This window comes from Xiphophorus couchianus, chromosome 14 (assembly GCF_001444195.1).
Source record: "Xiphophorus couchianus chromosome 14, X_couchianus-1.0, whole genome shotgun sequence".
NCBI classification, from domain to species: Eukaryota; Metazoa; Chordata; class Actinopteri; order Cyprinodontiformes; family Poeciliidae; genus Xiphophorus; species Xiphophorus couchianus.
The window spans coordinates 25,280,392-25,293,485 of NC_040241.1; the positions used below are offsets into that span (position 1 = coordinate 25,280,392).

General features: G+C 36.7%; 1 protein-coding gene across 1 annotated transcript; it reads right to left on the reverse strand.

The window, feature by feature from the left end:
• Positions 1 to 5,314: 5,314 nt before the first annotated feature.
• Positions 5,315 to 7,511, reverse strand: LOC114157916 (golgin subfamily A member 6-like protein 7). Its single transcript, XM_028039088.1, has 4 exons — positions 7,499 to 7,511; positions 7,404 to 7,460; positions 6,049 to 6,165; positions 5,315 to 5,943 (listed from the first exon to the last, which is right to left on the reverse strand). The coding sequence occupies exons 1-4, from the start codon at positions 7,509 to 7,511 to the stop codon at positions 5,630 to 5,632; spliced, it is 501 nt and encodes a 166-aa protein (XP_027894889.1). The 3' UTR covers positions 5,315 to 5,629.
• Positions 7,512 to 13,094: the final 5,583 nt, after the last annotated feature.

Here is a 13,094-nt window from a genome sequence, read left to right on the forward strand (position 1 = left end):
ACTGGGACAAAGTCCTGCAATAAATTACAGTTTATCTTTATTGACATGAACATGTCACATTATTTTTATTGTTCTGTTTCAACACAGTGAAAAATCCCAATATAACATTTTGAGTCAAATAATGCACAACAGTTTCATAAATAGAATTGAAAAAGTTTTTGTTCATCAAAGATGATTCTGCAAACAGAGAATTCTTTTTTTAAAATTTAAGTTAACTATACTTGTTACTCAAAAGTTTGGTATATATATGATCTTTTTTTTCTAAAAACGGACCTAATTTTTAATAAATGTTTTACTGCAAACAGCACAACCCCTTCCACCGCCTCCCAGTGTCAGCCTATTAAAAATTAAAGTTAAAATATGATGCACTCAGCATAAAGCCTCATAGTGGATCAGTCAACATGAAATGTTCTGGTTGTGAACAGAACATTTCTTGTGATTAGAGGAATTAAATGGTGTTGCTAAGATTGTAGCCAACTCGTATTGAGGTTGTTACACCAAACTAACAACAAAACAATAAAACTACAACCCTCATAAGTTAAAATTATCAGATATTTGTATCCAGATGAAAGAATTTAGTGTACTGATATTTCAGGTTTAATGTCCTGAATACGTTTTAATTCCCACCAAACTGACCGAAAAATGAGTGAAAGTTAAAACCCCCAGCTAGTCCTCAGATGTTTTATAAGGTTCAAACACTCATGGAAATCATCTTGTGAATTTATGCAGAGATTCAAGGACTGATTATTGTTTTATTATGGTGCAAAGATCAATACCTGGATAATATTTAAACAAAAACCAAGCTATGTATCAAAATGAAACAAAATGTAAATGTGCAGAAACGGATTCTAACATTTATGCTGTACACATGCTGCTCTTAGAAACATTTTTAGCTGTATCAATAAACATTTCCAAGTTTACATTTGAAACAAAATACAAAACTAAATTCCAACATGTTCTGCCTCCTACAGTAGTTGTTTTACAGGAAAGAAAATCTTTCTGAGTTAATATCATATCTCCTTCCAGTCTGGTTTTCGTGCTCACCACAGCACAGAGACCGCCCTCATAAAAGTGTTCAATGACATCCATATAAATACGAACTGTGGCAGAACCACAGTGCTGGTTCTGTTGGATCTCAGTGCAGCTTTTGACACTGTTGACCACGATATATTACTGAATCGACTGGAGAGTTGGGTCGGACTCTCCGGTCCAGTGTTTAACTGGTTTGAATCCTACATAAAGAACAGGGATTTCTTTGTTTCAATTGAAAACTTTTCATCAAAGAGGTCAAAGGTCACATGTGGGGTACCCCAAGGTTCAATCTTAGGGCCCCTTTTATTCAATATTTATATGCTCCCACTAGCTCAGGTTATAACAGGAAATAATATTAGCTACCATAACTATGCAGATGACACACAGCTCTACATTACGATGTCACCAGGTGACCTTTGACCCCTTCCAATCACTGAACAGATGCTTAGAACAGATAAATGTGTGGATGTGCCAAAACTTTCTCCAGCTGAACAGAAACAAAACTGAAGTTATTATTTTTGGACCTAAAGAGGAACGATCTAGAGTTATAGATCTAGAGTTATGGATCTAGAGTCAATGCACAGCTTCAGTTATTACAACTAAAAACCAGCGATCAGGCTAAAACCTGGGAGTAGTGATGGACTCTGACCTGAACCTCCAGAGCCACATAAAGACAGTTACAAAGTCGGCCTTCTATCACCTGAAGAACATTTCCAGGATTAAAGGACTGATGTCTCAGCCAGATCTAGAGAAACTCATCCATGCCTTCATCTTCAGTCGTATTGATTATTGCAACAGCGTCTTCACAGGTCTGTCCAACAAATCAATCAAACAGCTGCAGCTGATCCAGATGCTGCTGCTGGCGTTCTGACTAAAACCAGGAAGATAGAGCACATAACACCAGTTTAAAGTCCCTCCACTGGCTCCCTGTAGCTCAAAGAATAGACTTTAAAATACTGTTGTTAGTTTACAAATCACTGAACGGCTTAGCACCACAATACATTAAAGATCTGCTGTTGTTGTATCAACCTTCCAGACCTCTCAGGTTCTGGTTCTGGTTCTGCTCTGCATCCCCAGAACCAGAACCAAACGAGGAGAAGCAGCTTTCAGCATCTATGCACCACAAATTTGGAACAAACTTCCAGAAAACTGTAAAACAGCTGAAACACTGACTTCTTTTAAATCTCAACTGAAAACCCACCTGTTTAGGATTGTATTTGAAATGTAATCAATTACAAATTTATTGATGGAACTTGACTTAATGATTGATTCTATGTTGCATTGTGATTCTGTGTTTGTTATGATGTAAAGCACTTTGAAATGCCTTGCTGCTGAAATGTGATATATAAATAAAATTTGATTTGATTTTTGATGATTTGATATCTAATATTTTTCAGGGCATTAATCTAACAACAACATTAAAGTTTATATTTGTCACCACAACTTTTCATACAATTTTAATAACTGAGGACTTCAGATCTTTTACAAGGAAATGTGGTCAAAGCAAACTTAAGGGAAGCAAAAATCTTGTCATCAACGTTCACAAAATACTAATAAAGAACAAAAAATTATGTGTAGAAGCAACTTATAACAATGATATTATTTTAAAAGTATCTGAAAGACAACAGCACTTGGTGAAACAAATGGTGGTGTGTCTAAATCACTAACAATGCACCAAGATTTAAATAACAAAATAAGGAATGTTTATTGTTTCATGATAAAAACATCACATTCTGTACTTTGTTTACCATGATCTCAAGTAGCTCTATCAGTTTGTCAGTATTTGTTTTTCATTATTTTGTATAGTCTAGTCATGATCTCAGTTTCTTTACTCCTCAGGATTATAGGATCTTGTTTTTCAGAACATTATGTTTACGTCAGTGACGTGCTGTCAGGGGAGGCAGGTGAGGCAGAACCTGCCATCATGGAAAAATTATATATAATGATAAAATAACTGAAATTGCTATTTTCACCTTGTGGTTTGTACTATTACATATTTCTTTTTCATTTAGCTTAACCAATTTAGAAAATTTTTTCTTCAAAATCTTTGAATTTTCGCATTTTCCCATTCAAATGCTCGGAAGCGAAATCGGCAAGGCAGCAGCAGGCTGAGCCTCACCTGGGATTGATCAACCTCTCTCTAACTGCACTGGCTGCCATGTTATGAGAGCATGCTCCTCCTGTCTGTAAGTCGCCAATAAAATGGTTAAAAAAACATTTAATATATGAACTGATTTTCCATAATTTAGCTTATGTATATAATGTTCAGTGTTTTTTGTCACCAGCTGATTCGTGGGCTGAGAAGCGATCAGAAACGGCAGAGAACTGATTCAAAGTGAGGCAGGCAGTTCTCTGGACTCATGGCAGGGGGCGCTCATGATCCCAGACATTGTGACTCCACAACTGCAGAGTAAGAGACAGTAACAGCGAGCTAAGCATGGAGCTAGCCATCCAGTAAAGTGCAGCGATATATTTATAGTTTTCTCCTCTTACCACAGCAATCACTTATTAATAATAACAAAATAAACATTAAGCCTTAAATCATACTACTGCAACAGACTGAATGTTCTGCTCTGTGTGAAAAATATTTGAGTGTTTTTGTGGCGTTGTTGTCAGTTGCTATGGCAACTTTTGGTCTTAACAAACAGTTGTTCGGTGTTAGCACTACCAACACCGAACAAAGTTCAGACTGTAAACCGCTGTTGCCTAACTGGACCCAGAGCCATAGAAATACTTACCGGATCACACAGTCCGACCAGGTAAATGTCATTAATTGTTTCATTTACGAAGCTGAAGGCAGCAGCAGCTCCTCTTCCTCTGTTTGGTCCTCATCTTCATCACCAATATCAAAAATAGACAAATAAGGTCTATTTTTATAACTAATTGTGAATCCCGTTGCTGTACAGTATAACATGATTAACATTGTTTCGCTAAATTTTTATGTTATGAAGTTCATTTGTTTTTTAATTACTCTCTGTTTATGTCTTCTGAAAAAACAAATAACATAATTCCTGTCTCTATGGCAAGTGGCCTATAAATTAAGTCTGAGGGAGAGAAAGATTAGGGTGATGGCAAGCAGGCCTTCCAACCCAAATACTGTGGAGCTCATCACCTAATATATACTGTATCAGGAAAATACCTGCGAAAACATGCAGAAAACTGGTCAGAATTTTTTAAAAATGGTTTTGATTTTAGTTTATTTAAAGGACAAAAACTGATGCATCATTTTTTCATGCATGACTATTTTCAGGGCCCAAATAACGACAGGAAAATGGGGTCCAGAGTGGATTCAATATTGTACTGAATAACTGAAACAAGGAACCAAGCAATTCAAAACAAATGAAGCAGGATGAGAATAACAGAAATTAATTACTGCTCCATTTTATTTCAAACACTTTGTTATTTTCGAAACATCTTCATCATCCTCTGCTGTTTTCTCGGCTGTTATGACCCAGCTCAGCCAGAGGGAAGGAGAAGTGACAGTAAAGAAACCCAGATGTTAAAAACTTATACATGTTTAATGTTTAAGTTAAACAATTAAACATTAAGTGTTTAACAGTTTAGGGTTAACTGTCTGGGTTTAAAAAAAAAGGTGAAAATCAACAAAAATCAAAAATTAGGCTCTTATACAAAAGTACTAAATAAAACAAAATCCACAAAACAATCAGAGTTGTAAACCAAATATTTTAACAAAACAGGACAAAAAGCTAAGGTTAAACAAAAACAAACTTCAAATCTCTAGTAGCCAACTAGACGTTTACGCACAATAATCCCAGAGGGACAAAGCTATCAAAACTATCAAAGCTATCAACAAGGTTTACAAAAGCTCACAGAAAGACAATTCAATCTGGAGAGACTCAGACGGAGATAAGAAGACAATTAGAAGAGTTTATTGACAAACAGAATTTAAAGTCTTTGGCGCTCGGGCCCTGGCTGGGGATAACGGTTATCGCAGCGTTAGCGATAGGCTTCAGATGAGCATCCCGATGCTGTTAGGAACGTCATCCCCCAGGGCCCGGCACTGGTGGTGGAGGTTGAAGAAGGGTGCGGGCCTCAGGACCGGGCGAATGGAGGAGAAGGGGTGGTGGGTTGAGCTCGGCTGGAGAGCGAAGGACGCCATGAATGAAGGTCCTTATCAGCTGGGACTTGGTCGATGATTGGACATGACGTGGCTTGGTCCGGCGTTGATAGGTCAACGATTGTGGGCAGGTCGCTTCAATTAACGGGTCCCGGTGGGGATAAAAGAGTCTTCCAGTTTGAATTTGCGCCTAGGCTTCATTTCTATTTAAAGCATTCAAACACCCAGCAAAGTGGCAAGATGTCTCAACAAAAAATCAGCCGCATCTTCTCTTTGGAAGTAGTAAATTTGAAACGGGAGGCCTCATCAGGGATTGGTGGAGCTGACAATTGGTGAGCCAATCAGCTCTGCTGTAGGCCTCGGGAAGCTGCACAGAAGTAGGACTGCATCCAGTTCTCAATGGAGTCAACTGGCAGGAAAGGTGCAGCTACACAGAAAAGGAAGAGAAAAAGAAAACATACAAGGCCAAGGGCCATAGCATTGGCATCTTCATCATCCTCTACTGTTTTCTCAACATCATTATTTTTTTTCCTTCATTCTCATCATGTGTATCTCTATAGGTTCCAAAGCCTTCTCTATGTTGAGTATCTGTTTTTGATAAAGTTTTTTCTCCTCATCCAGTTTCCACTGGGACTCTAACAGCTTTTGTTTTTCCCCTAATAGCAGATCCTTGTTATCATAGTTTTCTTTCTCAGTTATTTTTTTCTCCATCATCTGAACTTCCTCTTTGTTTTCCTTCCTCTTAATCTCGACGTCTTGGAGTTTCTGGTTCAGCTGATCCTTCTGGTTCTCCAGTTCAGTTTTGACTTTGTTCTGCAGCTTCTGGTTCTCATCTGTTGTTGGAAATAAAGATATAAAATTTAAAAGGCATTCTGAATGATGATCAGACTATCTAAATACTACTAACATTAAATATGTAAAGTTTTCTCTGAGGTTACCTTTTTCCTTTTCCAGTTCTTGTTTCCATTTGTTGAGTTCATCTTCCAATGTGCCAAGTCTAAACTTTAACTGCGTCTCATTCTGTTTTATTTCCTCGGTCAGTTTATTGTTCTTGTCTGTGTAAGAAAAAAAAGACACAAACATTAATACAGCAGAAAAATATTCCTCTTTGATTTAAGCCATCCATACTAAATTACATCAGAATTTTTCTTTTGGCAGAACAAATTTAGTTTTTCTGATGAATCATCAATAAACTGTTACAACCCCAGATTCTTTCTTTTGTAACTACGTTGATATGGAGAGAATCAAATCTGGTGCTGATATCAAATCTTCAGTTAAATTTCATATCAGTCTCTGAAAATCACAATTCAATTTCAGTATTAGTTATTTCGTTATGTTTGGAACTGATGAATTGTTGTAACTATTGAGAGGTTTCACGGTCCAATGGAGAGTCAATGGAGAGGATCTGTGAGCACCAATTTTATGTCTGGGCTTTGACTGGGCCATTGTGCCACATATCTGGTTGTATCTTTGGATCTTTAGCTCCATTCATTATTAACCCTGAGAAGCTCATTTGATTCTGCAAATGTAACGCAAACCTAGTGCTTGAATTTCCACCATCATATTTTACCATTGAGATGGAGTTTATAGAGTTTATTTAATTTAATTTAGGGTTTTCTGTGTAACTTAAAACATTAAGGTTGGTCACCAGATCACCTGCTATTCCATGTTTTCAGTTTATCACATATTTCTGTCTGCAGCTCTTCAACAAACTCCTGATTGTAAACTGTATAAAAAATAGTTTTCCTGTCTATAGATTGATCAGAGTGGAGTCATGCTAAATCAGTTGTATATTAATTGTACTTTATTGTATGTTATTGCATTTTATTGTATTTCTCCTAAATTGTTTTTAGTCTTTTCAATTCATAGAAGAAGGGAACCTGTTGTCCTTTGTGCCCAATGGTTCTCAGCACTGCAAGCTATCAGTACTTTCTGCCTCACCTGCGTATTTATGGCCGATCTGAAGGTAATGAAAATTGGGTTTTATTTTGGGGTATTGTAGTAAAGGGACCGGATACAGATGGTACCATTGATCATGTTTTGCTTCAAGCTGTGCACCAAGTTAAAGGAGAGGTGAAAGTTAGAAATCACTTTGGACCATGAGATGATAGAGACAGTTGTGTTTTAACTGATGGATGATTTAACAGATTAGTTTCTACATAATATTCAAAGTAACATTTAGATCAAAAAAACTTTTTTAATAAAGCAAATTATTACTTTATCTTAATATGATAAATATGAGTCAAAGACAAAATACTGTTAAGGTAAATATGAAAATAGTGGATTAACTTACCTTTAATAATAATGATGATCCCAATGATGACAAAGAAGAAAACTGCCTCTATGTAAACTAAAATAACAACACAACCTTATTTAACTTTAAACAACTTCCAGAAAACATTAAGTCTAATTTCATTAAGAACAAGAAATTAAAGTTTAATCAAATTATTCAACCTGAGATCATAGCTCACCTACATATGAGTGAATAATGAGAAGGATGATAACAGGAAGTGTTACAGATCCAATTAAGAACATAACTGAATATGTTGAGATCATTTCATCTTCTTGAACTTGGTGCAAAACCTGAAAAATTTTGAAAAATAAAAATCCAGTTCAAATTTCAAACAAGGTGAAAGATTTGATAATGTTATATTTACATATACATTCTCAGGTTCTGGTTTGGGTTCTTGTTTCACCTCTTCAATAACCTCCAGCTGTTCTACCTCTGATGATGATGACATACTGCTGAGATCTTCTAGAAATTCCTACAAAATAATGTGAATGAGGAGAAAGATGATAACAAGGAGTGGGAAATATTTACTGAAGAACATAAATTAATATGTGGATATAAGTTCATCTATTTCAGTTTAGTTCACAATATTCTGATAAAAAAAGTAAAACTCAATTAAAATTTCAAAACGAGGTGAAAGATTTGAAAATGTTAAATGTCGCAGCCTTTTGTTCCAAAAAAGCCAAAAATTCCAATAAAGGCTGTGGGTGGTAACAGGTGGTTTTGGATTTGTACGCACTTTGAATTGATTCATTTATTGTAAAAGTAGAAATAAAATAATTACCAAAAAAGGTCTTGTAACTTAGTTGAAATGAAAAATAATCTCAATTTAATATTTGAAGGTGTAAACAAGTGTAAACAAATGTAAACAAGTGCAAATAAGTGTAAATAAGTGGTCAAAAAAATCATTTGACCAAACCTCCCGTCCACACCAGACATTTACCAAACAATCCACCCAGCACCCAGCACTCGGTGTGTTCTTAATTACTCAAATTGGTGGACGGGCCTAACAATTAACAACGTAATCTAAACAATTCCAAATATAAAAATTAATTACAAATTTTGATTCTAAATTAACTTAAATATATTCCAACTACCCAAAGAACAAAACGACATTGGTAGAAATTATAAACTACAAAACTTTAGCATAAATGGCCACAACAGTTATATTTCCATATACATTCTCAGGTTCTGGTTTGGGTTCTTGTTTCACCTCTTCAATATCCTCCAGCTGTTCCATCTCTGATGATGATAACATATTGCTGAGCTCTTCTTGGTTTACCTAAAAAATAATGTGAATGAGGAGAAAGATGATAACAAGGAGTGGGAAATATTCACTGAAGAACATAAATTAATATGTGGATATAAGTTCATCTATTTCAGTTTAGTTCACAATATTCTGATAAAAAAAGTAAAACTCAATTAAAATTTCAAAACGAGGTGAAAGATTTGATAATGTTATATTTACATACCTGTTCAGGTTCTGGTTTGGGTTCTTGTTTCACCTTTTCCATAAACTTCTGCTGTTCCACCACTGGTGATGGTGACATATGGCTGAGTTTATCGTTTTTTGCCACAACATCTTTTGGATAAAAGTCTAAGAAAAACAATGTAAAAAAAAATCTGAATATACACACACACAAGACAGCAGGACTTACCTGTGAATGTGCTCACAGCCAGGACAACAGAAATGGTTTTATAAAACATGTCGATCAGAGGAACTGCAATGGTAAAAACTGTTGCAACCTGAAAACAATAAAAGTACTGTGGAGCGAGAAAAATTAACAAAGTCCAAACCTTGTTAAAGAGAAAGAACAAAACACAGCTTTATTTTACATCTGCACAGATGGAGAACTCAGAAGAGATCTAACTAGACAAAGGAATCACCTCTCTACATATACTGTATACTGTCCTTCTCCCACAGACAGAGTGTCACCACCAACATTCCCAAGGAGCTAATCAGATTAATACACACACAGAGAAAAATGCAACTTTCAGTTAAAAATGGGTTTCAGACAGAATATTCTGTGTCTAATAATAATCGCTCCGCCGTCGGTCTGGTCTTGTCACTCCGCAAGGTATGACAACTATTTACTTATCGCCTGTTGCTAAGCTTCTGACCCACTGAGGCAAACTGTGAAGGCTAAAAAGAGAAACAATGACTCTGTAAGACTGAGTGAGACATAATAAATGATTAAACATTGTAAGATTAATATTAAATAAACTTCTAATAAAAGTAAACACACTGGGAATAATTATTTTATTCCACAGTACATTTAACTTTCTAAAATGTGTCTGAAATCTGGTAATTGTCTTTAGAGACGCATGTTTTTGAGCTTTTTTAATATTTAATAGAATCTCTGCATTTGATAACGACTTGTTACTGTTAGCAAATTTTCATTTTCACTGTAATACCCTGCAATTTACATAATGAATATATAAATAACAACTGCATAACAAATTAAGAGAAATTCATACCTGCTCTGCAAAGGAAAATTGTTGAATAAACCGTAACATGAGCCACTAGATCAAAGTGCTCTGATTTGAACTTTAACCTCTGTTTTTCGACAAACCAAGGTGTGTCCACGACAGTTTATGGTTTATTTAGTGTTTTACATGGTAACATCCTGTAAAATATACACGAAATATATTTTACTCATAATGACATCTACAGAAATTAAAGTATAATTTCCATACTGCAACTGTATAATTACTAAATTGACCAGTAAAAGTTTAGACAGTTAAATTGCCAGTTCCTCAGACTAAGCCTAGAAAATGGCGTCCGCTGCTTTAGTCTAAATAAAACTATTGGTTTTCATTACATCAGTGAATAAACAGAAACATTCTTTGTCTATGCAAGTACACACACATACACACACACACACCCCCGCCCGCCCACACACGGGGTACCAGTTTCTACCCATATAATAACTTTGTATTGACTTTCATTCATTTTAATAATCCCTCTCAGGCATGTGCAGAGGGGGGGTGTGGGGGGCTTGAGCCCCTGCCCGTTTTATCCTTGATGCCCCTAGTGCCCTTTTTGAGTTTGTTTTGTTTTTCAAAAAATTTTTATTTTTTATTTTTAATCTGTATGTCAGAAGGCCTGTTTGTTCCCCTCAGCAATAATATTTCTCTAAATATAATAATGTAGTAAAAATAAACTAGTCTGGCTGCCCTCAGGCTAATAATGACTCTCAGAGCCTCCATGTTGTTCAGACTCCATGGTGAGGAAGAGGAGGAGGAGGAGGATCTGTTCCTCTATCTAATTATGGGCAAGAATATTTTCATTAACTGGTTTGTGAATAAAAACGTAGGTCTGATGTTGACGTTAGAAAAATTGTTTCTATTTATATTTTTATAATCGTCCTGCAATAGTGGGACAAAACCCGCCTCACCACTAAACTCAGAAATGCTGCAGAGAAACTTCTGACTTTAACTTCATCATTCTGCTAAAAGCCCGGTTCACTACAGGCAGTCTGGGTCGGAACCACCGACAGATAGAAAGAATATCTGTCTTTATATCAGACATCCTGATATAAGACACTGAGACTGTCACCGCGAGTCGCAACGCAGCTCAAAGCCGCGGTACCACCTGGTACCACCTGGTACCACCTGGTACCACCTGGCACCACCTGCTCTCTGTTCGTTCTGCTTCTCCTTACCGTTTCTACCAGGCGGGTTGAAGCCGCCGAAGGTTCTGGGCTGTAAATAGAAGTTATTGCGGAACCTCAAGTCTTAAAGGAAGATTCGGCCCAATTAGAGTCACAAAATAAACATCAGAGAAAATATTGTAGCAATAATCAGAACCGCAGCAAAAAGCCAAACATGCCACAATGAAATAAATCAAAATGTCTCCAAAGCATCAGGGGACTGACAGGGGCCACCGGGGGATTCCAGGTAGATTCCAGGTGGATTCCAGGTAGGTTCCAGGTAGATTCCAGGTAGATTCCAGAGATGCGCATCGCAGCAGCTGTTCCTCCAGGGCCGGCCCAAGGTAATATGGGGCCTTAGCCAGAACCCCCCGTCCTACTAAGAACCTCAGCATCACTAACATGTTTAAATGTCGATCAGGTGAATCTGTAAGAGGGAGACCAGGTTTATTGGCCCAGTTTAAAATCAATCACTGATTATTGGTTATTGGCTGTGATGTATTTGTGAACAAACCCAATTCAAACACAAAGATTACACCATATTGTAGCCATGGTAACACAACAATGAAACTATCAAGATGATTCTTTAAACTTTTACAAAGTAAACGTCCTAATTAAATCCTAAATGTACTATTTATTTTTCTCAGCTGAATGCATTAAATAAAATGTACCGTATTTTCTGCACTATAAGGCGCACCTAAAAACCTTCAATTTTCTCAAAAGCCGAGAGTGCGCCTTATAATCTTATATATGGACCAATATTGAGCCACAACTGGTTTCGCAACTACGGTAAGCAGCCGCCGACTTCATTTTCCCCCGTAGAAGAAGAAGCGCGCGGTGCACGCTGGGTTTTTTGTAAAGACCCCAAAATGGCTCCTATTAAGAGACACGCTTACGCCGCAGAGTTTAAGCTCAAGGCGATCAGTGACGCAGTAAAACACGGGAATAGCCATAATTGGACCTGCTGCTACTTCTTTGGTGTGGTTGAGTGCCTTTAGTTAATTTAGTTGTATATATTGTTATTATTATTATTGTGTGTTTGCTTATTTATACTGTATATATTTGACCTTTTGCACGGGAGCTGCAATGGAAATTTCGTTGAATTCTGTTCAATGACAATAAATGCTATCTATCTATCTATCTAGAGCAGCAGCCAGAGAATTTAACATGAACGAATCAATGGTGCGGAAGTGGATCTATATTGTGATTGCACTAACGTTTGATTTACCGTAACAGTATCTGTTGGGTAAATTGTATTATTAGTATTATCAAATATTTGTTGTATCATGTAGCCTTGTAGTTATATTTAGATAATGTTCACTTATATGCTTTTTTCTCTTTTACTCTTAGTATGGGTAATGTTTCTGTGTGTTGAATAACTTTGATTCCTTCCTGAGGCCTCCCTGGGAGATAGAGGTGACAGCTGCTCCCAGCAGTTTGTTGCCCTGCAGGACTTCCTGGGAGATAGAAGTGACAACTACTTCCAGCAGAGTTTATTGCCCTGCAATAAACTCTGCTCTCCTTTGTTCTTTAGATAGCTATAAAGCCATCGCCTTGAAGATATACAACGTGCCCTGCTTAAATGCCTGAAACAACAATATTCTAGTGTTTAGGTAACCTGTGTCTGGATAGTGACTGTCATTAGCGCTGCAACTATGTGATGAATTGTTTCCCCCGCCCTTTGAGAGTTGCAGCGCCCAATGTAAGAGGGATCCTAAAAGCAATAAAAAGAGAGGAGCAGGCATATGTGTTTTCAGAGCGGTAGGAGATTTGTAACTGAAAGCACATCTCTGTCTGCTCTCCTCGCGAGTACAAAGAATCCAACTCTCTTGTCTTTCCTGTGTTTGTTTAATTTGTCTTTAATAGGTATTTAGACCTGACAGTATCAGACTGTTTTTTACGTGTTTATTGAATTGAGGAAAAGTTCCCCTCCACTACATGTTATACCTTGCTGTTGTTAAAAGATAAACTGTGTCACGAAAATACCACGTCACTTACTTTACCTCGGGGAAAATAATAAAACAGCTGTTTATTCATTTTG